The 24,445-nt window shown below is 40.0% G+C and overlaps 1 protein-coding gene across 1 annotated transcript in view; it reads right to left on the reverse strand.

The window, feature by feature from the left end:
* The window catches only part of LOC124968072 (olfactory receptor 18-like), a 35,756-nt gene extending 12,224 nt beyond the window's left edge, over nucleotides 1-23,532 (reverse strand). The window contains exons 1-3 of the mRNA XM_047530444.1: nucleotides 22,803-23,532; nucleotides 20,366-20,492; nucleotides 1,792-2,683 (exon numbers count right to left, since the gene is read on the reverse strand). Coding sequence (XP_047386400.1) covers nucleotides 1,792-1,796 — 5 coding nt within the window. The 5' untranslated portion in view covers nucleotides 1,797-2,683; nucleotides 20,366-20,492; nucleotides 22,803-23,532. The remainder of the gene's footprint in view (nucleotides 1-1,791; nucleotides 2,684-20,365; nucleotides 20,493-22,802) is intronic.
* Between the last annotated feature and the right edge of the window lie 913 nt (nucleotides 23,533-24,445).

Below are 24,445 nucleotides of genomic sequence, written 5' to 3' on the forward strand. Positions count from 1 at the left end.
TAAGAGCCAAAATTGGGTTTCCTCTGTGGATTCATTATTGAGAAAGGGGATGAATGAACCTCCTGGAATCCTGGAAATGTGCTCACCAGGATGAAATTTCATCAAACTGTACACAGATTGGCACCTCATGCATGTTAGCGTATATATACCTTGATAAAACAGTAAAAAGTGATTAAGGGAAATGGTGTAGCTATGCTTTAGGAGATAAAATATGATTTTTTAAAAAGGGGGAGGAGAGTAGCAAAATGTGCCTGAAACAGCTCACAGCATTCCTCTTCTCACATAAAGGCAGTAAAATCTTCCCTGCCTGAAGGTATCAAATATAAATCCTCCTCTACCAAAATGGGATGACACCTGTCTGAAGCTTGCCTCAATGACAGCCAGCATAACTTCATCATCCACAGCTCTTCTCACCTTTTCTGAGACCACAGTAGGCTTGCACAGACACCGATCCCCCTGAGCAGAGTCCAGCATGGAACTGGACTGTGTGCATGAAGACAGTCCTTCTGTGAACTGGGTCAACTCTAAAAAGGCAGCGAAGGTGGCAGAGGGAGTGCAATGAGAATCAAAAGTGCGAGAACGGCAGTGCCAGAGCTTCCCAGAGAAAGCCAGCAGCTGTGCTTGGCCACGATGCGGGAGTTTACGGAGGTGTTTGTGGAGCTGCAGCTCCTGAGGTGACTGAGGTCAAGTGCTTCATGTTCAGTCTTGAGCAAGTGTGGATCAGTGTGTTCAATGCTCAGAAAATTGAGCTGAAAACCGGGTCCCTACTCATCGGTCTACCTGTCTGGTGGTCCTAATAAGTGGACAATAGTGGCTTCTTCCCTAAAGCCTTCCAAACCTCATGAAGACTCTTATCATAGACAACTCTAACCTAGAATTGGAAAAAATAAATGATCTGGAAAATGTAGTCCCCAGCCACATCCAAATTAATAAGACACTTTTGTAACTTAAAAAATTGGATCGAAATCCTAGCCATGAGTAAGGAACAAAGAACAAAATTTAAAAATCACATATCAGACAAGACCATCATCTTGCAATTCTTTTCTACATAATTTCTGAAATTACATGATACATGAAAAGTTTTTAATAATAAAAACTGATATTATCAAAAAATCAGTTCTTTTAGTTAAAAAAAAAAGGGGGGGACACAGGGGTAGAAGGAAATTACTAGGTAAGCAACTTCCAGGATCTACCAGGATAGACCAAAAAAAAATTAACAAAACTGAAACTGTACATAACATAATGACTACTTACAGAACAACAGGCACTTAAATTGTTTAAAGACCACTCTCCTAAAAGTATATGAATATGAGAAAACATACTTAAAATATCCCATGGGTCCAAAAGATTTTATTATGAAAATAATATTTATATCTGAGCCAAAATGATTCACCTCCTTCAAAAAGTAAAAGGTTACTTCATCACCTTAGATCTTCCTCTTAGAAAACAATGGAAATCAATGAGCAGGCAATCCCCTTTAAGGATGAGACACTGATCTGCTTTTCTAGTATGAATAAGTGAAGTGATATCTAGGAAGGCTTTAACACATGGCTTACATACACATGGTTTCTCTCAGGTGTCCTCAAATCTCTGAAATCAGAAGCAATGATCTCCTACTTTGTCTCACTCATAGGGAGTCTCCAGAGAATGAGATTTACAAGTTACCTAAGATTTGAAGGAAGCCCTACAGACAGACATTCCTGTACTCTTTACATTCATGTTTTCTCTAGTGTGAATTTTACACATCTTCAAAAGAAGATTGAGCAAATAAAGTTCTCCCACTTTCCTTACCTCATACAGTTTCTCTCCAGTGTGGCTTCTCACATGTCTTCAAAAGATGGAAAAATGGAGACTCCTACATTCCAGACATTCAAAGGATTTTACTCCAGTGTGAATTCTTGCATGTATAATAGGAAGAACGTCAAAATACTTGCCCACATCCTTTATATTTTAGTGTTTTCTCCATGTGTGAGTTCTGTGTGCAGTAAGATAAGAGGAACTAACAAAGGTTTTCCCACATTCTTTTCAGTGATAAGGTCTCTTTCTGCTATAAGTTCTTTCATGTGGGGTGAGGGATAAGAAAAAATTAAAGGCCTTCCCACAATCCTTACACATATACTGAGTCTTGAGGACTCATAGAAGGCTTTCTCACACTCTTTATATTTATAAGGCTTCTCTCCAGTGTGAGTTCTTACATGTGTTACAGGGTGAGAGGAACAGGCAAAGGTCTTCCCACATTCCTTACATTCATAGGGCTTATTTTCACTGTGAATTCTTCTGTGTTCTGTGAGGTATGAAGAACTACTGAAGGTTTTCCCACATTCCTTACATTCATAGTTTGCCTTTTCGCTGTGAATCTTCATGTGTGCCCTGAACAAGGAGGAGCAACTGAAGGCTTTCATACATTCCTTACATTCATATGGTTTCTCTTCAAGTGGGAGTTTTCATGTGCTTCTTAAAACAAGCAAGAAAATGGAAGGCTTTCCCACATTCCTTACACTGATAGGGTTTGTTTCCAGCATGAGATCTGCTGTGATTCTCAAGGGATGAATGGAATAGGAAGGCCTTGCCACACTCATGGCATTCAAAGGATCTGACTTCAGTACTTCTCTTGAGCATAAGATTTGGAATTTGTCCACGTTGATTTTCTTCATTGTATTCACAGATGTTCTCCACCATATGACTTTCAAAAGTAAAAGACAGATTATTAGTAATAAAATTTACCATTTTCAGTAAATGTGTATGATTTCTGCCACATCAACTTATAAACTGAAAGTACTAAAGAAGGGTCTTCAACAGCCAAAATTGTCACTGAGTTTTTGACATACATGATTTTTCTGATAAATGTTTACAACCAATGTGTGTCAAACATTCAATATCTCAGTCTCATTTGTAGCAAAAATTATCCAGACAAAATTCTTAGTGAAAGCATAATTTTAGACATAGGTTAATGGTCAAAACATGTTTCCTAAATCTCAAGACATTTTAGGAATCTCTTCTGAGGAATTCCCTGTTCTTATACAAAAGACATTCACCTCAAACATGTCTCATGGCTCTTATTCCAATCATCAGTACCATGAAATTCCAAGGTTTCATGTAAAACAGAGGACCAGGAACCATTTCTTTTGAATCTCACCATTTTCTTTTCATTGGATATTTTATTCTCCATTGTTATAATGAGGAGCAACTAATTCAATAGAATTAAGTAAAGACTCAAAATCTGAAACAAAAAAGTGATAAAAGTAAAGGTACCTACAAGCAAAGGACTTTTAGCAGTGTATCTGTTTCAGGACTTCATTATTAATAGGCACAAGGATCAAAATGGAAAGCAATTCACTAAAAAATAGTTCTGTGAAGACTAATACTGATGGTACAATAAGTGGAACTAGCAGGAGAGCAAAACAATAAGTAATTGGATAAAATGCACATACCAAATGCTAACTTAAAAGGAGCAAATATGGAGGTCTTCACCAAGAACAAAGAGAATGTGAGAGGACTGATAAGGGGTCAAAATAGGTATCTGAGTTGTCTGTGGACAATCAGCTTCCTCAGACAAAACAAACTACTGTTTCTATTTTTTCCCCTCCCAAGCTGGTTTCTCCCAGGAATTGTTGCCCTCCTGGTGCTGCTCTGTACAGACACACTGGATGTGCCCCCTCTTCACTGTCTGTAGGTCTTCCTCTTGTTCCAATGGGGAGTCAGAGGGGATGTACATAATGGGTATCCTACACAGGCAGAAGGTATATCATGAGGGGAAATGATGAAGAATCACAAACATTTCCATAGGCAGGACCAACACTTTGATCTTCTGATACTCTGAAAATGAACAAATGTAGTTTTACTACAAGAAAAATGCCAAATCTATGGAGAAGGAAAAGCAGAGGCAGAGAAATAAAAGTAGCCTCTGATGTCCAGAACTGACCTGAGTTTCACACCTGAGCCTCAATATTATTATAAACTGGTCAACAGAGCCAGAACATTTTATTCTCCTCAGGAATTCATGGGAGAATGCCAATCTGGACAAAAACTCTGAGATCATGGTAAAGCATAAGAAAATAAGTCTACTTCCTAATTCTAAGGACAGAAGGGGTATTTCTTTTTTAATTTTTTTTTTTTTTTTTTTAGTTGCCAATGGACCTTTATTTTACTTATTTGTATGTGGTACTGAGGGTCGAACTCAGTACACATGCTCACACATGCAAGGCAAGTGCTCTACCACTGAGCTACAACCCTAGCCCCAGAAGGGGTGTTTTAAAAAGGCACTATGCCACTCTCAGAATATTCAATACTGTAATTGCCTGTTTTCAGTTCCCATACAATGTAGAGTGACCACCTATATACCAAGCTGAAAAAGATGCCCCTCAAATCTTTCTCCAAATATATCAATGGAACAAAACAGGCCAGAAACAGATCCACATAAATACAGCTGGCCTTCTGGATACATGGATTCAACCAACTATGGACAGAAAATACTAGGGGAAAAAGTTACATTTGTACTGACCACGTATAGGTTTCTTTTTTTCCTTCTCATTATTCCCTAATCAATACAGTATACCAAGTATTTAAGAAGCACTCACATTGTATTAGGCATTAAAAGTCATCTAGAAATCATTTAAAGTATATAGGACAGTATTCATAGAGTGCATGCAAATACTATGACATTTCAAAAAGATATTAGAACATTCACAGATTTCAGTATCTGAGAAGGTCTTCAAAACAATCCTCTGTAGACATCAAGGAAAAACTGCACAGTTAACAGATCTTTGACAAAGAAACAAAGGCAATTCAATGGAGAAAAGACGGTCTTTCCCACAGATTTTTAACAACTGGACATTCACATGCAAAACCAAATGAATCTTCTTTCAATGGATCACAGATACAAATGCAAAATATAAAAGTAGACAATCCTTAGAAGACAGCAAGAAAATCTAGTTGATCTTGGGTTTGGTGATGACTTTTTAGATAACAAGATGAAAACATATGATCCATGAAATAAAGAACTGATACATTAGATTTATTAAAATTAAAATGTTCTACTCTGTGAAAGACAATGTCAAAAGAATAAAAAGATGGCCTGCAGCCAATGCTGCTTCAGGATCCCAACCCACAAGCGCCCCACACAAACTCCACACCCATGGTCCAACCTGTTTGGAAGCTGGTGCAACCATCTTGGATTATCCCTGAAGCAGAAGCTGCCATCTTTAGGTGGGACAACTCCCATACTGCTGGAGACTGGAAGATCATTGTCAGGTACCTCTCATGCACCAGGTTACCAAAGATGAGAGGTTTGAATATTATATGACCATTACATTATAGTTTTTTTCCTCTATATTTTTTTTATTTTTTTTTGCTCTTTTCCTTTTGTTTGTTCCTCAGAGTCTCTTTCTCCCCTTTCTCATGCTAACAACCAACTTCTTTTGATTCCACATTCACTCTTCCTATGATCTAGTACGTCTATATACTCTCTTCTTATTTCATTAACCATTACATCCTACATGCCTCCCATCCTTGTTGTCCACTATTAGAAATTGTAGACTTCATTGCAAACACATTGGTTATATTGCAGATAATAATCTAACTCATCCTCTTTGTTTATTATGACAATACTGTTAATGTCTTCATAGGGGCTATTTGATTTATGGTTGCATATTGTTTGTATTGGGTGCTGCTAATATTTATCTTCCCCTTACAAGTGAGGTACTAGAAACCTGCAGGGACACTATAAGCCTATGGGGGGAAACTGCAATGCCTCAGACCTGCACTTCTATAGGGGAAGATACAGGAACAACAAGAAAAACAGGTGAAGAAAGCATCCCAAACAAACCAAGCTGCTATTTTAATAGAATCCAATGACAGTATGGTAAAACTAATGTCAGAAAAGGAGTTCAGAATGTACTTAATTAAAATGATCCACAAAGTAAAGGATGAGATAAGTGAGCAAATGCAGCAATAAATGATCACTTCAATGAACACTTAAAGCAGCAAATGCAGGAAGCAAAAGATCATTGCAATAAAGAGATAGAGATTCTGAAAAAAAAATCCTTAAAATGAAGAAAACAATAAACCAAATTAAAAACTCAATAGAACGTTTCACCAACAGACTATATCACTTGGAAGCCAGAACCTCAGACAACAAAGACAAAATATTTAATCTTGAAAATAAACTTGACCAAACAGAGAAGATGGTAAGAAATCATGAATGAAACTCCAAAAATTATGGGATATCATGAAAAGACCAAATTTAAGAATTATTGGGATCGAGGAAGGCACAGAAATCAAAACAGAAGGAATGAACAATATATTCAATGAAATATGAGAAAATTTCCCAAAACTGAAAACTGAAATGGAAAATCAAATACAAGAGGCTCACAGAATACCAGATGTACAAAATTATAATAGATCCACACCAAGGCACATTATAATGAAAATGCCTAACATACAAAATAAACACAGAATTTTAAAAGTTGCAAGAGAAAAGCATCAGATTACTTATAGGGGGAAACCAATATGGATATCAACAGATTTCTCAGCCCAGACCCTAAAAGTTAAAAGGGCCTAGAATAACATATTTCAAGCTCTGAAAGAATACGGATGACAACCAAGAATCTTATACCCAGCAAAACTAACGTTCAGATTTGAGGACAAAAAAAAAATCCTTCCATGATAAACAAATGTTAAAAGAATTTACTAATAGAAAGCCTGCACTACAGAACATTCTCAGCAAAATATTGAGGAGGAAATGAAAAACAACAATGTAAGCCAGCAAAGGGAAGAACTACCCTAAAGGAAAAATCAATCAAAGAAGAAACCAAGTCAAGTTAAAAACCGAAAACAAGCCAAAATGACCAGGAATACAAACCATATTTCAATAATAACCCTGAATATTAATGATCTAAACTCATCAATCAGAAGACACAAACTCGCAGATTGGATTAAAAAGAAAGACCCAACAATATGCTGCCTTCAGGAGACTCATCTCATAGGAAAAGACATCCACAGACTAAAGGTGAAAGGATGGGGGAAAAACTACCACGCACATGGACTCAGTAAAAAAAGTAGGGGTTTCCATCCTCATCTCAGATAATGTGGACTTCAAGCCAAAATTAGTTAGAAGGGATAAATAAAGACATTTCATAGTGCTTAAGGGAAGCATAAATCAGCAAGACATAACAATCGTAAATATTCATGCATCAAACAATGGCACATCCATGTATGTCAAACAAATACTTCTCAATTCCAGGAACCAAATAGACCACAGCACAATAATACTGGGTGACTTTAACACACTGCTCTCACCACTGGATAGATCTTCCAAACAAAAACTGAATAAATAAATCATAGAACTTAATAACACAATCAATAACTTAGACTTAACAGACATATATAGAATATTGCATCCATCAACGAGCAAATACACTTTCTTCTCAGCAGCACATGGATCCTTCTCTAAAATATACCACGTTATGCCACAAACAGCCCTTAGTAAATACAAAAAAAATAGAGATAATACCATATATTCTATCAGATCATGATGGAATGAAATTAGAAATCAATGATAAAATAAAACACAGAAACTACTCCAACACCTGGAGACAAAATAATAGGCTACTGAATGAAGCATGGATAATAGAAGGTATCAGGGAAAAGATAAAAAAAATTCTTAGAGGTAAATGAGAACAACAATACAACATACCAAAATCTCTGGGACAAAATGAAAGTAGTACTAAGAGGAAAATTCAATGCATGGAGCACATTCAAGAAATGAATAAAAAGTCAACAATTAAATGACCTAACATTAAATCTCAAAGCCCTAGAAAAAAATTGATCAACACCAAAAGTAGTAGAAGACAGGAAATAATTAAAATCAGAGCTGAAATCAATGAAATTGAAACAAAAGAAACAATTCAAAAAATTTACAAAACAAAAAGTCAGTTCTTTGAAAAAGCAAACCAAATTGATAAACCCTTAGCCACACTAACAAAGAGAAGGAGAGAGAAAAGTCAAATTACAAAAATTCATGATGAAAAAGGAGATATCACAACAGGCACCACTGAAATACAAAACATAATTAGAAGCTATTTTGAAAATCCATACTCCAACAAAATAGAAAATCTCAAAGACATTGACAAATTTCTAGATACATGTGATCCTCCCAAATTGAATCAGGAAGACATATACAATTTAAACAGATCAATTTCAAGCAATGAAATAGAAGAAGCCATCAAAAGCCTACCAACAAAGAAAAGTCCAGGACCAGAAGATTCTCAGCCGAGTTCTACGAGACCTTCAAAGAAGAGCTCATTCCAATACTCCTCAAAGTATTCCATGAAATAAAAAAGGAGGGAACCCTTCCAAACTTATTCTATGAAGCTAGTATCACTCTGATACCAAAACCAGACAAAGATGCATCAAGAAAAGAAAACTTTAGACCAATCCCTGATGAAAACAGTCATAAATATCCTTAACAAAATTCTGGCAAATTGCATACAAAAACGTATTTAACAGATAGTGCACCATGATCAAGTGGGATTCATCCCACAGATGCAAGGTTGGTTCAATATCTGGAAATCAATAAATATAATTCATCTCATCAATAGACTTAAAAGTTAAGAATCATATTATATCAACAGATGCTGAGAAAGTGTTTGATAAAATACAGCACCCCTTCATGCTTAAAACACTAGAAAAAATAGGGAGAGTAGGAACATACCCGAACGTTGTAAAGGCTATCTATGCTAAGCCCACAGACAACATCATTCTAAATGCAGAAAACCTGAAAACATTCCCTCTAAAAACTGGAACAAAACAGAGATGATCTCTTTCACCACTTCTATTCAACATCATCTTTAAAACACTAGCCAGAGCAATTAGACAGACCAAAGAAATTAAAGGGATTTGAATAGGAAAAGAAGAACTTAAGCTGTCACTATTTGCTGATAACATGATTCTATATTTAGAGGATCCAAAAAACTCCACCAGAAAACTTCTAGAACTATTAATTCAGCACAGTAGCATGATATAAAATCAACATGCATAAATATAATCATTTCTATTCATAAGTGACAAATCCTCTGAATAAAGAAATTAGGAAAACTACTCCATTCACAAGAGCCTCAAAAAAATATATAAAATACTTGGGAATCAATCTAGCAAAAAAGGCAAAAGACCTCTACAATGAAAACTACAGGACACTAAAGAAAGAAATTAAAGAAAACCTTAGAAGTTGGAAAGATCTTCCATGTTCTTGAAGAGACAGAATTAATATTGTCAAAATGGTCATACTATCAAAGGGGCTATGCAGATTCAATGTGATTCCAATTAAAATCCCAATGACGTCCCTCATAGAAATAGAGAAAGCAATCATTGTTCCATCCAGCGGAACCAGCGCAGAGAAAGGAGACACCACCAATCTTTAGTTGATGAGATTTATTGTGTCCTCCCTATTTTCCTGCCTCCTTTGTTCTCCCACTATCTTCCTTCTTATTCCTTCTCCCTCTCCCTCCCTCTCTCCTCCCCCAGGCTCCTAGCTTATCAACCAATTATAGCAAAGCTTTTTCTCACGCAGGAGAGCATGCAGAGGAATGCCAGCATAACACTATATAAATCACGAGCTGTCCACGTGCAGCATGATACTAGATAGCCAATCCTTGAGCCTGGCGTTAACACGTCATAAGTCTCCAAGGAACTAGTAAGCAAGCAGCCTTTTTGGGTACTTCCTTATTTTGGTATCCAGTGCCCTTTGGCTCACTGCCAGGCGCCATCTTGTCCAAGACGGCCCTCAACAGCCTCTCCCTTTTTATTATAAAAAAAAAAAGGACAGTGACTGTGTCTGTCTTAGGTGCCAGAGTCAGACTTTATCCTTACCCGTCATTGGGAGTCAAAGAGCTGTTGGTATGCTTTGATCCCTGTCTTAGGTTGGTATAAAGTCCACCCTGTGCTTACCCGTCTTTGACTACCAGCCCTGTCATTGGGAGAGCCAAATCTGCAGATCAGAGCCTTGGTCCATGGCCATAAGGGCTTGCCGTACCACTAAGGCTTGCCGTCTTTGATGACTCCTTAGAGACAACAGATATCTGAGCAGCAATAATAACAGCAAGAACAACAATCCCATCATAGCAAAACTTCCCATCCATTGTTTACCAAATTGTAATGCTGACTGTAAGAAACTAATGACTTCTGGCATACCCGGGACCTTGACCTGAGTACTATTTACCACAAATATAGAATTTCTTAATAGGGTAGTCAAATTAGTAAACTCTTTAGTCCATGTCCCATTAAGCATGCTTCCAAGCTGTTTGGACAGATTTGCAGCAGCAGTAATATTAGAATAGGGTATAGGGGTAACACGTAGTGCTTGGGCATGCACCAGACAGTCCGTCTGTGTGGTAACAGTCAACATGTCCACTTGTTCTTGTAGTAAGTCCACTCTTTGGTTTAGAATCAGGATTCCCGTGGTGAGATGTGCATTGATGTTTTCCTGGGCTGTCAATGCTTCGGCAGTGGCTCGTGACAGGTTGTTGAGCACGTGAGCAGTAGGAATAGCAGTTCCTAGGGCAAGTCCAGCAGCAGTGGCAGCAGCTACAGCAGCCGCCGCAGCAACAGCGATGGCTATAATGGCTGAGATACCAAAATCTCTTTTTGCTCTCACGGGTAGGAAATTCCACTCACTAAGATTTAAGGTCACTGGGACTGGAATAAGTGTAGGAATCCTGGCAATCACAGCCAGAGGAAATAATGAAGCATCCCAACAACTAGACACATAACACTCTTGGTTAGTGCAGTTAAGGACCTCAGTATCATTATCATTGTTATTAGTAATGTTAATATTAAACTTAGAACTGTTAGACAGAATGAACACAAATGGAGACATGACACATACAGGAGTAGGGGGGAAAGATTGATTAAAGGAAGTGAAATTGGCCTTGCACCCTGTATAACTATAAACAGGTGTATAACTTCCCTCTATATAGGCTTGATTGCACCTTTATTGAATGAGAGAGAGATAGCCTCCCTGTATCATGGCGGTTTCTGAGGTGGTTAACCAGAAGAAGCAAAGACTATCTCTTAACTTGAAGTTCAGACTAGTAATAAGTGGCTTTACAGTGGAACCAGCTGGTAGGTAAGGGATACCTAGAAGTTCTGTACTAGGAAATAATTGAGGGAAAACTTGTGTGCCATGAGTGATATATCCCCAAAAGTTTTAGGACGAGCTAACAACAGCAGGCTTACCACCACCACCATCATTTTGTGTTTCAGTGCCATTTTCTTTCTTATGGATAGTTCTTACCAAGCGCTCCAGGACTCAGATAGGTTGTTCTTGGTCCTGAGGAAAAACACAAACAGATCCTCTCCCCCAAATTAATACTGAGTCAGGTCCTTTCCAGGACCCAGTCAAGATGTCTTTCCACATTGCTTATGGATGACCACCAGACTTTCCACTAAAATGTCTATTAGCCACAGTACGGTCCATAGTATCTAAATTTTAAAAATTGAGGGTGAATAAAGCAAGGTTAAGTCTGTTCTTGGGAGGGGCTAATGCTCCTAGCCCCCCTTTTTGTTTAGTTAAGCAGACTTTTAATGTTTGATTAGCCCTTTCTATGATAGCATGTCCTTGTGGATTGTAGGGCAATCCTGTAGAATGATAGATATTAAACTTTGAGCAAAACTGTTGAAATGAAGAAGTATATGCAGGTCCATTATCTGTTTTAACTGATTTTGGCTTTCCCATAGTAGCAAAGGCTTGAAGGCAATGACTGATTACATCTTTTGTCTTTTCCCCTGTATGGGCAGTAGCAAATATATATCCTGAGTAGGTATCTACAGTTACATGTACAAATCTTAAAGTACCAAATTCAGGAATATGGGTGACATCTGTCTGCTATAAATCATTTGGAAGGAGTCCTCTAGGATTGACTCCAAAATGAGGAACAGATAAATGAGGCACACAGGCAGGACCCTGTTTTACTATATTTCTGGCTTGTTCTTTTGTAATGTTATATTTTATTTTGAGAGTAGTAGTATTGACATGAAAATCTTTATGGAAATTAATTGCTTCTTTTACAATATTAAATATATGAGGCTCTGGAGTAGCTGAGTCTGCAGTAGAATTTCCTTGAGCTAAAGGCCCAGGTAAACCTGAATGTGCTCTGATATGGCCTATATATAAAGGTTCTTTGCGAGCCCACAGAAGAGTTTGTACTTGATAAAAGCATTGTTGTAAGGTAGATCGAGGACTAATGGGTCCAGCTATCTCAAGCCGGGGCACAAGCTGGGCAATATAGAGACTGTCAGTATAAATATTTACAGGTTCCTCAGGAAATGTTTGTAAGGCAGTTATTATTGCTTCTAGTTCAGGTTTTTGAGCAGACTTATGAGAAGTAATAATAGTCTGTACTTTATCAGAAACTACTGTAGCTGTACCAGAGGAGGAGCCATCTGTAAAGATTGTTTTTGCTGCTGGGATAGGTTGAGCCTTAACAACCTGAGGGAAAATAACAGGATGTCTTTTGAAGAAGCTGACAATAGGTGAACTTGGCAAGTGATTATCAAATGTGGCCATGGTGGAACAATAGACAATTGCCCAATCTTCATTATTGTTAACTAGTATTTCAATCTGTTTTGCTGTGTACGGGACAATAACTGTCTGAGGATGAACTCCAAAAACTCGAAGGGCAGTCTTAAGTCCTAATGCAACTAGATTTGCCACCCTTACAGGATACGGGGAAACATTTTGGGGGGACACTGGCAAATGGATCCATATCAGGGGTCCAGTTTGCCACAACAGACCTGTAGGAGTATATTTAGAATCTAATACTATGAGATTAAAAGGCAAGGCTAGATCAACTCTATCACTATGAGCATTTTCTAAAGCTTATTCTACTAACTTTAAGACTTTTCTACCTTCAGGAGTTAAATTTCTGGGGGATGTAGGGTCTGATTCCCAATTTTGGCCTTATCAAATTTATATCACCTAATAATTTTTGGAAATCATTTAGAGTCTTAAGCTTTTCTGTGGTTAATTGAATCTTTTGTGGCCTAACACAGGTATCTAATATTTGATGCCCTAGAAAGGTAATAGGGCTGCAGGTTTATACCTTTTTTGGGGTCACATGTAATCCCCATTTTTCTAGGGTTTCAATATTATCAAATACCCCTAATAAAGTCTCCTGTTCCCTATGAGCCAAAAGAATATCATCCATATAATGGAGACAATGAAGTTCTTTATAATTCTGTCTAATCTGTGATATAGCCTTACCAATATATATTTGACACATAGTGGGACTATTTGCCATTCCCTGGGGAAGGACCACCCACTGGTATCTAGTATTAGGCCCTTCATTATTTAAAGAAGGAACGGAAAAGGCAAATTGAGGACTATCCTCGGGATGAACAGGAATGGAAAAGAAACAATCTTTTATGTCTATAGAGATGATATGACAATGTTTTGGAATAGCAGCTAATGAGGCCCAGTTGCACCGGGCCCATAATCTGCATACTGGAATTTATGGCTCTCAGATCTTGCAAGAGTCACCATTTCCCAGACTTCTTTTTTATGACAAAAATGGGTGTATTCCAAGGGGAACTGGAAGAATGATATGGTTTTTCTTTAATTGTTGACTAAATGTTTCCTGGGCTGCCTCTATTTTCTCTTTAGAAAGGGGCCACTGGGGGACCCAGATAGGATTATTGGATTTCCATGTTATCTTTAATGGTTCAGTGGCCCCCGATTTGGCCCATGAAGAGCAGCAGCTATTACTTGTCCTGTTATGACTGCATCGATATCCCTGCAGACCTTTACATAGGTACTTAAATCTTTATTTTTCCATGGTCTTATAGTTTCTTTACACCATCTATTTGCTTGCTCATAAGCTAATTGTTTTATTAAGGGCATTGCTTATTCTGAATCCCCAAATACTCTAGCAGCAGTTTGGATTAATCTATCAACAAAATCTGCAAATGGTTCATTAGTTCCCTGAATCACCTTGGACAACTGTCTCTAAGTCTCCTGTCCCTTGAATTAATTTTTAGGCTTTAGTGGCAGCAGCAGCAATTTGTGCGTACACCCCAAGATCGTAAATAATCTGCTGTTGAATACCTTCATAGTTTCCTTCTCCTGTTAGCATTTCTACATTTCTTTGGGGAAAGCCTGTAGCAGCATTACAGCATGCCGTTTTTAATGAGGCTTCCTGCCACGCAGTTTTCCACACTAGGTACTGCCCCCTTGATAATACAGCTTTACATAGCCTTTTCCAATCTTCCGGCACTAGATTTAGTCCCAATACTGATTCCAACATACTAATTGTAAATGGAGCTTGAGGACCGTATGTAGCCACTGCTTCCTTAAAATTTTTTACTGTTTTGAAATCTAGAGGTTGGTGGAATCTTTGTCAATTTAGGTCCTCTAGCACAGGGAAGAATTGTGGGACTGCTGAGGTTTCTTTAATGGGGGTTTCTTCCCCCATGGTGAAAAACCCATCTGATTTATAGCATGAGATAACTCCTCTCAAGGATACCTTGGGGGATACAGGGGGCAGGCTGCTTGCGGGGGAGCTGCTGCCTCCAGGGAGGGATTGGTGTTCCTTCCTGACATAACTGGTGGGGGTGACCGTGTCCCTGATGCTCTTTCTAATTCCTCCCAGGTAAGCCTCTCCTCCTCTTTTTCCTCTTTTTGAGAAGTTACACTTAGTTGTTCCTTTATCTCTTCCAAACACATTTTTTTCTTCTACTAAAGTTTTTATTCTGCCTTTCTCAGATGTTAGACATTCCTTAATGAGCTACCACATAGGAAAAGTATCTTCTAGGTAACGGGGATTGCTTTTCTGCTTTGATAAGATCCTCTTTATGATGTTCCCATTGTGGAATATTTAGGACTCCCTCTTCCAAAAACCAAGGAGTCACCTTGGCCAGTGTGGTTACATATGCTGCTACAGTAGATTGTTTTACGGCAGTCCCATTAGCCTTAAGCACATCTTGCAAGATTCTTATCATCTGATTTCTAGACACTTGTGACCCCATTCTGGAGTTATGTGACCCCTCCCCCAGGGTTATGTGACCCCTCCAACGGGGTTATGTGACCCCTTTCCCGAGGTTATGTGACTCCTCCGCCAGGGTTATGTGACCCCTTTCCCGGGGTTATGTGACCCCTCCGCCAGGGTTATGTGACCCCTTTCCCGGGGTTGTGTGACCCCTCCAACGGGGTTATGTGACCCATTTCCCGAGGTTATGTGACTCCTCCGCCAGGGTTATGTGACCCCTTTCCCGGGGTTATGTGACCCCTCCGCCAGGGTTATGTGACCCCTTTCCCGGGGTTGTGTGACCCCTCCAACGGGGTTATGTGACCCATTTCCCGAGGTTATGTGACTCCTCCGCCAGGGTTATGTGACCCCTTTCCCGGGGTTATGTGACCCCTCCACCAGGGTTATGTGACCCTTTTCCCGGGGTTGTGTGACCCCTCCAACGGGGTTATGTGATCCCTTTCCCAGGGTTATGTGACCCCTCCGCCAGGGTTATGTGACCCCTTTCCCGGGGTTATGTGACCCTTCACCGGAGTTATGTGACCTCCCCCTTATACACTCTGGCCAGAGATTCCCGGGAGGTTATCCTACAGTTTTCCTATAGCTTACCTTAAGTTACTTAGTTTTCCTATAGCTTACCTTAAGTTACTTACCTGGGAGGACACAGAAGGAGAAAGAAGTTCCCCGTATGGGCCACCACTTGTTCCGTCCAGTGGAACCGGCGCAGTGAAAAGAGACACCACCAATCTTTAGTTGATGAGGTTTATTGTGTCCTTCCTGTTTTCCTACCTCCTTTGTTCTCCCACTATCTTCCTTCTTATTCCTTCTCTCTCTCTCCTTTCCCAGGCTCCTAGCTTATCAACCAATTATAGCAAAGCTTTTTCTCACGCAGGAGAGCATGCAGAGGAATGCCAGCATAATACTATATATATCACGAGCTGTCCACGTGCAACATGATATTAAATAGCCAATCCTCGAGCTTGGCGTTAACACGCCATAAGTCTCCAAGGAACTAGTAAGCAAGCAGCCTTTTTGGGTACTTCCTTATTTTGGTATCCAGTGCCCTTTGGCTCACTGCCAGGCGCCATCTTGTCCAAGACGGCCCTCAACAAATCATAAAATTCATCTGGAAGAATAAGAGACTCAGAATAGCCAACGCAATCCTGAGCAGGAAGAGTGATGCAGGAGGTATCGCAATACCAGAAATTAAACTATACTACAGAGCAATAGTAACAAAAATAGAATGGTATTGGCACCAAAACAGATAGGTAGACCAATGGTACAAAATAGAAGACACAGAGACAAACCCACATAAATACAGTTATCTTATACTAGACAAAGGTGCCAAAAAATACAAGGGAGAAAAGATACCTCTTCAACAAATGGTGCTGAGAAAACTGGAAATCTGTATATAACAAAATGAAATTAAACCCCTATCTCTCAACCTAAACAAAACTCAACTCAAAATGGATCAAGGACCTAGGAATTAACCAGAGGCCCTGCACCAAATAGAAGAAAAAGTAGGCCCAAGTCTTCATCACATCAGCTTAGGACCAGACTTCCTTAACAAGACTCCCAAAGTTCAAGAAATTAAAGCAAGAATCAATAAATGGGATGAATTAAAACTAAGAAGCTTTTTCTCAGTAAAGAAAACAATAATGTGAAAAGAGAGCCTACAGAGTGGGAGAAAATCTTCTCCACGTGTACTTCAGATAGAGCACTAATCTCCAAAATTTATAAAGAACTTAAAAAATTTTACACCCAAAATATAAAGAACCCAGTCAATAAATGGGCTGAGGAACTGGGCAGACACTTCACAGAAGAAGATATACAGGTGATCAACAAATGTATGAAAAATTGTCCAACATCTCTAGTAAATAGAGAAATGCAAATCAAAACTACCCTAGGGGAGCTGGAGAGATAGCTCAGTTGGTAGCATGCTTACCTCCTAAGCACAAGGCCCTGAGTTCAATCCCCAGCACTGCAAACAAAAACAAAAACAAAACTACCCTAGGATTTCATCTTGCCCCAGTCAGAATGGCTATTATCAAGAACACAAGCAATAATAGGAGTTGGTATGGATGTGGGGAAAAAGGCACACTCATACATTGCTAGTGGAGTTGCAAATTGGTGTAGTCAATCTGGAAAGCAGTATGGAGATGCTTCAGAAAACCTGGAATGGACCTGCCATTTACCCATTTATCCCACTCCTCAGTTTATACCCAAAGGACTTAAAATCAGCATACTACAGTAACACAGCCACATCAATGTTTATAGCAGCTCAATTCACAATAGATTGTGGAACCAACTAGATGCCCTTCAATAGATGAATGGATAAAGAAACTGTGGTATGTATATACAATGGGATGTTATTCAATCATAAAAAATTTAAAAACTATGGCATTTGCAGGTAAATGGATAGAATTGGAGAATATCATGCTAAGTGAAATAAGTCAATCCCAAAATACCAAAGACCAAATGTTTTCTCTGATAAGTGGATGATGATACATCATGGGGGAAATGCAGGGGAGGTTAGAGAAGAATGGAGGAACTTTAGATTACATAGAGGGAAATGGGGTGGGAGAGGGTGGGGGAAGGAAAGACAGTGGACTGAGACAGACATTATTACTCTATGTATATGTATGATTACACGAATGGTGTGACTCAACATTGTGTACAACTATAGAAACAAAAGGTTGTACCTCATTTGTGTAAAATGAATCAAAATGCAGTCTGTAAAAATAAAATTTAAAATTTTTTTTTTAAATTTTTTTAGAAAAGAGGCATTCCACCAAAAAAAAAAAAAAAGAAAGAAAGAAAGGAAGAATAAAAAGACAAGCCACAGTGTAAAAGAAAACACTTGCAATAGACTTATGGGTTAAGTGAAGCTGTTTTCCAGAACACAAAAAGAACTCATAAGGCTCAACAATATAAAAACAAATAGGCCAAAATCCTAAACAAATATCTCACCAAAAAAGATGTACAAATGGTAAATAAGCATATTAAGAGATGGTCCAGCACACTGGCACACACCCGTAATCCCAGTGGCTCAGGAGGCTGAGGCAGGAAGATGCAAATTCAAAGCCAGCCTCAGCAATTTAATGAGACCCTAAGCAACTTAGCAACACCATGTCTCAAAATAAAAATAAAAAGGGCACAGGATATAGCCTAGTGGTTAAGCAATCTTGGGTTTAAATGACATGTTACCCAGGAAATGCAAATTAAAACAACACACCACTACACACCTATTAGAATGACCAAAATTTAGAACATTGACAATGTCAAATGCTGGAAACCATGTGGAGCAACAGGAACTCTCATTTATTGTTAGTGGAAATGCAAAATGATACAGCAATTTTGGAAGACAATTTGGTGGTTTCTTATAAAATTAAATATATTCTTCCATTTGATCTAGCAACAAATTATTACTTTTGCTATCCAAGCAAGGATTTGAAAACTTAGTCCACATAAAAAAGTACATACATATTTATGATACATATACATTTATTCATAATTGCCAAAACATGGAAATCCCCAAGATGTCCCTCAATAGGTGAGATGATAAATAAATGATAGCACACCAGACTATAGAATGTTATTTAGCACTAAAAAGAAATGAACAAACTTTGGATTGTGTAGAGGAAATGAGAGGGGCAGGGGGTGGGGGTAGGAAAGATAGTGGAATGAGACAGGTATTATGTACATGAATGATTAAACAAATGGTGTGAATCTACATCGTGTACAACCATAGAAACACAAAGTGGTACCCCGTTTGTGTACAATGTATTAAAATGCAGTCTGTAAGAATAAAAAATATAAATAAATAAATAAAAGTAAAATAATCTTAACAAAGGAATGACCAGGTGCGATGGCACATGCCTAAAATCCCAGCAGTTCAGGAGGCTAAGGCAGGAGGATCAAAAGTTCAAAGCCAGCATCAACAACTTAGTGAGGCCCTAAGCAATTTAGCAAGACCCTGACTCAAAATAAAAACAAAAAAGGCTGGGAGGCGGCTCAGTGGTTAAGTGCCCATAGGTTCAATCCCTGGTACAAAAAAAAAAATCTAAATACAAAGCATGAATTCTCAGTGATGATGATATATCATCATAGGTTCATCAATTATTTTAAAAAATTATCATTCTGGTGAGGCTATCCAGGTTTGGGGACAGGGGTTATAAGAAAAATCTCTCTACCTTCCACTCAATTTTGCTATTAACTGAAACTTCATCTAAAAATAGATTGACTATTTTTCAAAAAAATATCCACCCAGAATCTCAGAATGTTGCCTTACAGGAAAACAAGGTCTTCGTCAATATAGTCAAGTTAAGATGAGGTTATTCTGGGTTAAGGTGGACGCTGAATCCAATGACCAATGTCCCTATACAGAGAGAGATTAGAAACAGGTATGCAGGGATGGCAGAGGCAGAGACTGAGTGATGCATATATAAACCAAGAAACACCAAGCACTGCCAGCAACCACCAGAAGCTAGGAAGAGACAGGGAGGGACTTTTTCCTCAGAGCCTTTAGAAAGAACATAGCTCGGGCTGGGGAGATAGCTCAGTCGATAGAGTGCTTGCAAGCACAAGGCCCTGGGTTCGATCCCTAGCACCGCAAAAAAAAAAAAAAAAATATATAGGTCCGCTGACACCTTGATTTCACACTCCCACACACCAGAAATAAGAAAGAATGGGCTGGGGAGATAGTTCAGCTGGTAGAGTGCTTGCCTCGCAAGCACAAGGCCCTGATGCTCGATCCCCAGTACCGCAAAAAAAAAAAAAAAGAAAGAATAAATTTCTATGCTTTTTACCCACCAGTCTGTGGCACTTGTTCACACAAGGCCTAAGGAACTAATACAATCGACCCCACAGACTAATCTCCAAATCATCCAACCAAAGCACAAATCCTCCAATAGCTACTTTCTAATGCCCTCTTACTAAGATGCCCTACACTCCCCATGGGGTACATTCTCCCATGATACACTGCAAAATAAACCCACTTGTTTAACTTATGGGTGTGATCCTGGTGACCTCTGAGTAAAGGGCATTCACAGCAGTACAATCCTAAAGGTCTCACACCACAAACTCTCCCTGTGCCCCAGAGTGACCCCTCAGTGCCCACACTTGCAACACTTAATGAGCCTCAAGGCTTTCAACCACAAAAAGAAAAAGGAAAAAACAATGTTCATTTTCATGATGAAGCCTCCAGACTGTGAGCACCCTGCAGTCTGTGACCACATCTGTCTTATTTACCAACACACGCCCATTCCTCAGTTCAAATCCTGGAACAAGGTCAACCAGTGAGATAAAATTGTTTTCTAAACCACTATGTGAACTAATGTTGCCCATCTTACCTAGTGAGGCCAGGTTCTGGAAGGTTTCCAGCATCACATCTCTGTAGAGGCTCCTCTGAGCAAGATCCAGCAAAGCCCACTCCTGTTGGGTGAAGTCCACAGCCACATCCTCAAATGTCACCAAGTCCTAAAAGATGCCACAAATTCTGTTCAGATAGGTACAACTCCTCCAATGTGTGCAAGAGGATGGGTGAGGCTGACAGCACTGGGGACCTGAGAATCAATTCAGAGAAGTTCAGAAGACTCTGTGGTCTCCCAAAATTTATATTAGTTAGTACTCAGATAACAGATCTCTCTCCCTTTCTGCATACTTTCTGGTTGAACAAATTCTGTCTGATAGAACTTAGCAATTATAAAAGAGTAAATTTATCTCTTCACAGTGTGATAATGAGGTCATACACAATCGCTCTTAATCACCTAGTGTAGCACAGAATACATTTTTAATTTTTTTTTATTTTTACAGACTGCATTTTGATTCACTGTACACAAATGGGGTACATTTTTTGTTTCTATGTGCACGATGTAGATTCATACCATTCGAGTGATACCAGATGTCAGGGGGATCCACACACACAAGCAGTTTGGCAGATACCAACTGAGTATCCTATAATTCAACAAAACTATTTTACCATCTAGCTGGAAATAGTGTCATTCCACAGGTTGAGGGCTCAGTCCCACAACACTTCCCCAAGTCCAGAAGCCAGTCACATGTACCTCTGACCAACTGGCTACATCTTCCTTGAGTTCAATTAATTTGCTGGGACCACTCAAAGAAAGCAAGGAGATACTTTCCTATGTTTACTAGTTTCTTATAAAGGATATTATGAAGTACATAGATGAAGACAGATGAAAAGATAGATAGGGCACAGAATGGTGGAAAGAGGTGCAGAGCTTCCATGCCTGAGGACCTCAACATGTTCCACTATCCTGAAGTTCCCCAAACCCACACTTTTTTGGGCTCTCATGGAGGCTTTACTTGTAGTCACTGGTTATCAACTTAAATTTCAGTCCCTCTCCCTCCCCCAGAGCTTGGTGTGTGGGAGTGTGAAAGTTCCAATCCTTTAATTATGCCTCAGTATTTCTGGACCAGCACCAATCCTGAGATTATCTAGAGCCTACCAGTCACCGGTCATCTTATTAGCAAATAAAGATATTCTTATCACTCCAGATATTCCACAGGTCTTAGAAACTCTGTGCTCGGACACTGGACTAGGACCAAATAGAGACCACACAACATCACACAAGGTGACCAAGTCCAGTTCCATATTACTCCAGAACATATGGCAGAAACAAGAGAAATACTCTTAAGAAATAATTTCCATAATGACACCATTAATTCCTTGTTACAGAAACTATTTCAACTGCTGCTACCTTATTTACATCATAGCACTCTGCACAACATGAAACACAAGATTAAATTGCACTGTGTTTTTGTTTGTTCCTTCCCCACCTCCCTGGGGACTGAATCCAGGAATGCTCTATCACTAAGGTACATCCCCAACCCTTTTCATATTTTAATTTAAGACAGTCTTCCTAAGTTGCCTAAGATGCCCTTAAACTCAGGAACCTCTTGCCTCAGTCTTCCAAGTACCTGGCATTACAAGTATGTGACGAGATTTTAATGAATAAAAACACACTGAGGGAATGGGAACTTTTCCTTTCTTCTCCTCACAAACTTGAGAGACCTAGGAGCCTACACAGGCACATCTGTATGGCAGGCCCACAAGTGGCCATATTTTCTTTATTCTAGGCCAGGGTTTGGCAAAATCAAAGCCTAGAATATTTACTACATGATCCAATAAAGAAACAGATGGCCAACCTGTGTTCTAAACCAGCCAGAAAATACCCATCACAAGAACCAGAATTGTTTCCTCACTGCCTAGAATATAAAAACACTTGAATATCTGATGAATGAAAAGTGCTAATGGAAGAATGGATGTATTACATGAAGCCAAGTATGTAAAACAGGAACCTCTTCTGTGAAACCTTTGTAATAACATTTCAATTGAAAGCCACATCTTCCTTTTAATAAATACATAAAATAGCTAGAAAGTCAGACACATTGGTAGGCACGGAAATCCCAGTTACTTGGGAGGGGAGGCAGGAGAATTACAATTACGAAATTGCCAAACCAAGGTATGGCAAATCTACTTGTCTTCAAAGTAGATTCATGCACCGCCCACAAATGCCTAATGAGTGCATTTCTGAAGCATGCCTTGCAATTTAGTTGTTATAGAGCCCTTTTCCCCTAACATTACCAGAATTTAACCTAGAACACTGTTGAGCACTGTAGAATCAGATGAGAGACTTATTCAAATGTGCAAACGCTAAGCTCCTTTTCCCGACTAAGCCATAGGCCTTTGGCAAGGTGTTTTCCTTAGTACCCTCACTTCCCACTCCTTAATTTCATATTTATTTAGGTAATATTTATGCTCACCCTATCACATGCAGTCATGGGGAATAAAGCACTGAATATAAAAATCCCAAGTGCCAGGGCCAGTGCTGCACACCTGTAACCCCAGCCACTTGGAAGGAAGAAGCAAGGGGATCACAAATTCCAGGCCAGTCTGGACAACTCAGCGAGAACCCAGTCTCAAATTTTAAAAATACGTTTAAAAAGGCTGGGGATGTTGTGTGAGATTCTTGGTTCAATCTCCAGCATCACAAAAACAAACAAGAAAACTGAATCCCTGATTAGTAAAATTCACAGCATTAATAGAGAAAGATTATTTGGCTCGTCCCCTTAGCCATAAAATGACAAATCGGTTTCAATATACGTGCCCGGGCCATTATAATTAAGCCCGCCTGGAAGGAAAGGACCAGCACAGAGGCAGCGCGAGGCTCGGGCCCCGGGACCCGACGCCAGCGAGGCTCTGCGTTCTGCGGGGAGAGGACGCCGCCGCGCGGCTCTCGGGCTCGGGCCTGCAGGAGACGCGGCAGCCGCCGGCGCAGCCCCGAGTCCCCGCTGCGGTCACCGGGACCAGCCCGGCACCGGCGGAGCCCACCAGGGCTCTGGGGCCGCGTGGCTGAGGGAGGCCCAGGGGCGGCGGGACGAGGCGGGGATGCGCCCCAGGCCGGCCCTCGCCTCCCGGGGCCGGGGACTCGGGACAGGAGAGGTGGGAAACCGACTGAGGAAACGCCACGTAAACCAGACACCAGGCCGCGGGACGCCGAGCGGGTGCCATGTACCCGGAAGCCCCGAGGTGCCTATGCAGAGGCACACTTCCGCTTCCGGTTTATGCACCGCCCACAAGCAAGGGGCAGGGCCCCGGGGCCTGGGGATTTGGGGTAGTACATCTCTGCAGGGGAGAGGCCTGTTTCTGACAAGTGGTGGATTTTGCCAGGGTTGCGGAAAAAGAAAGAAGAATCTGACCGTTTGCAGAGGCCGAGAATGATGGCGACTCTCTTCTGGCGACTGAGGCTCACACATAGGAAGTTGAATGGCTATACCCGCTCCCCAACCACCTTCAGAAAAGCCGAGGAAACCAAGCCTGGTGTGCACCCTTGTAATCCCAGTTATTCGGTAGGCTGAGACAGGAAGTTCAAAGCCAACCTGGGCAACTTAGCAAGACCCTATCTCAAGATAAAAATTTCTATTCGGGCGTGGGAGCGCATGCCTGTAATCCCAACTGCTTGGGAGACTGAGGCAGGAGGATTGCAAATTCAAAGCCAGCCTCAGCAACAGTGAGCTGCTAAGCAACTCAATGAGAGCCTGTCTGTAAATTAAAAAGACAAAATAGGGCTGGGGATGTGGCTTAGTAGTTAAGGCCCCTGAATTCAATCCCCGGTACAAAAAATTAAAAAATCAAAAATCAAAATTTCCAAAACGAACTGAAGATTTAGCTCAGTAGTAGGGCATTTTCCCAGCCCGGGTTCATCCCCCAGTAGGAAAGCAGTGGGGGGGTTAAGAAACCTAGTTGAGAGATCATAGTGCCTGCTGTTAGTAGAACAGAAAGAAAAGATGGTTGGAGAAAATACAAAAAAGAGTTGCCAGCATCATTTCTCCTCATCTCTAAGCAGCTCAGCATGGAAAGATACTATCCACCTAGGTGAGGGAGAGAGAAATAAATTTAGGCCTTA

The sequence above is a fragment of the Sciurus carolinensis genome, chromosome 17 (assembly GCF_902686445.1).
Source record: "Sciurus carolinensis chromosome 17, mSciCar1.2, whole genome shotgun sequence".
In the NCBI taxonomy this organism is placed as follows: Eukaryota; Metazoa; Chordata; class Mammalia; order Rodentia; family Sciuridae; genus Sciurus; species Sciurus carolinensis.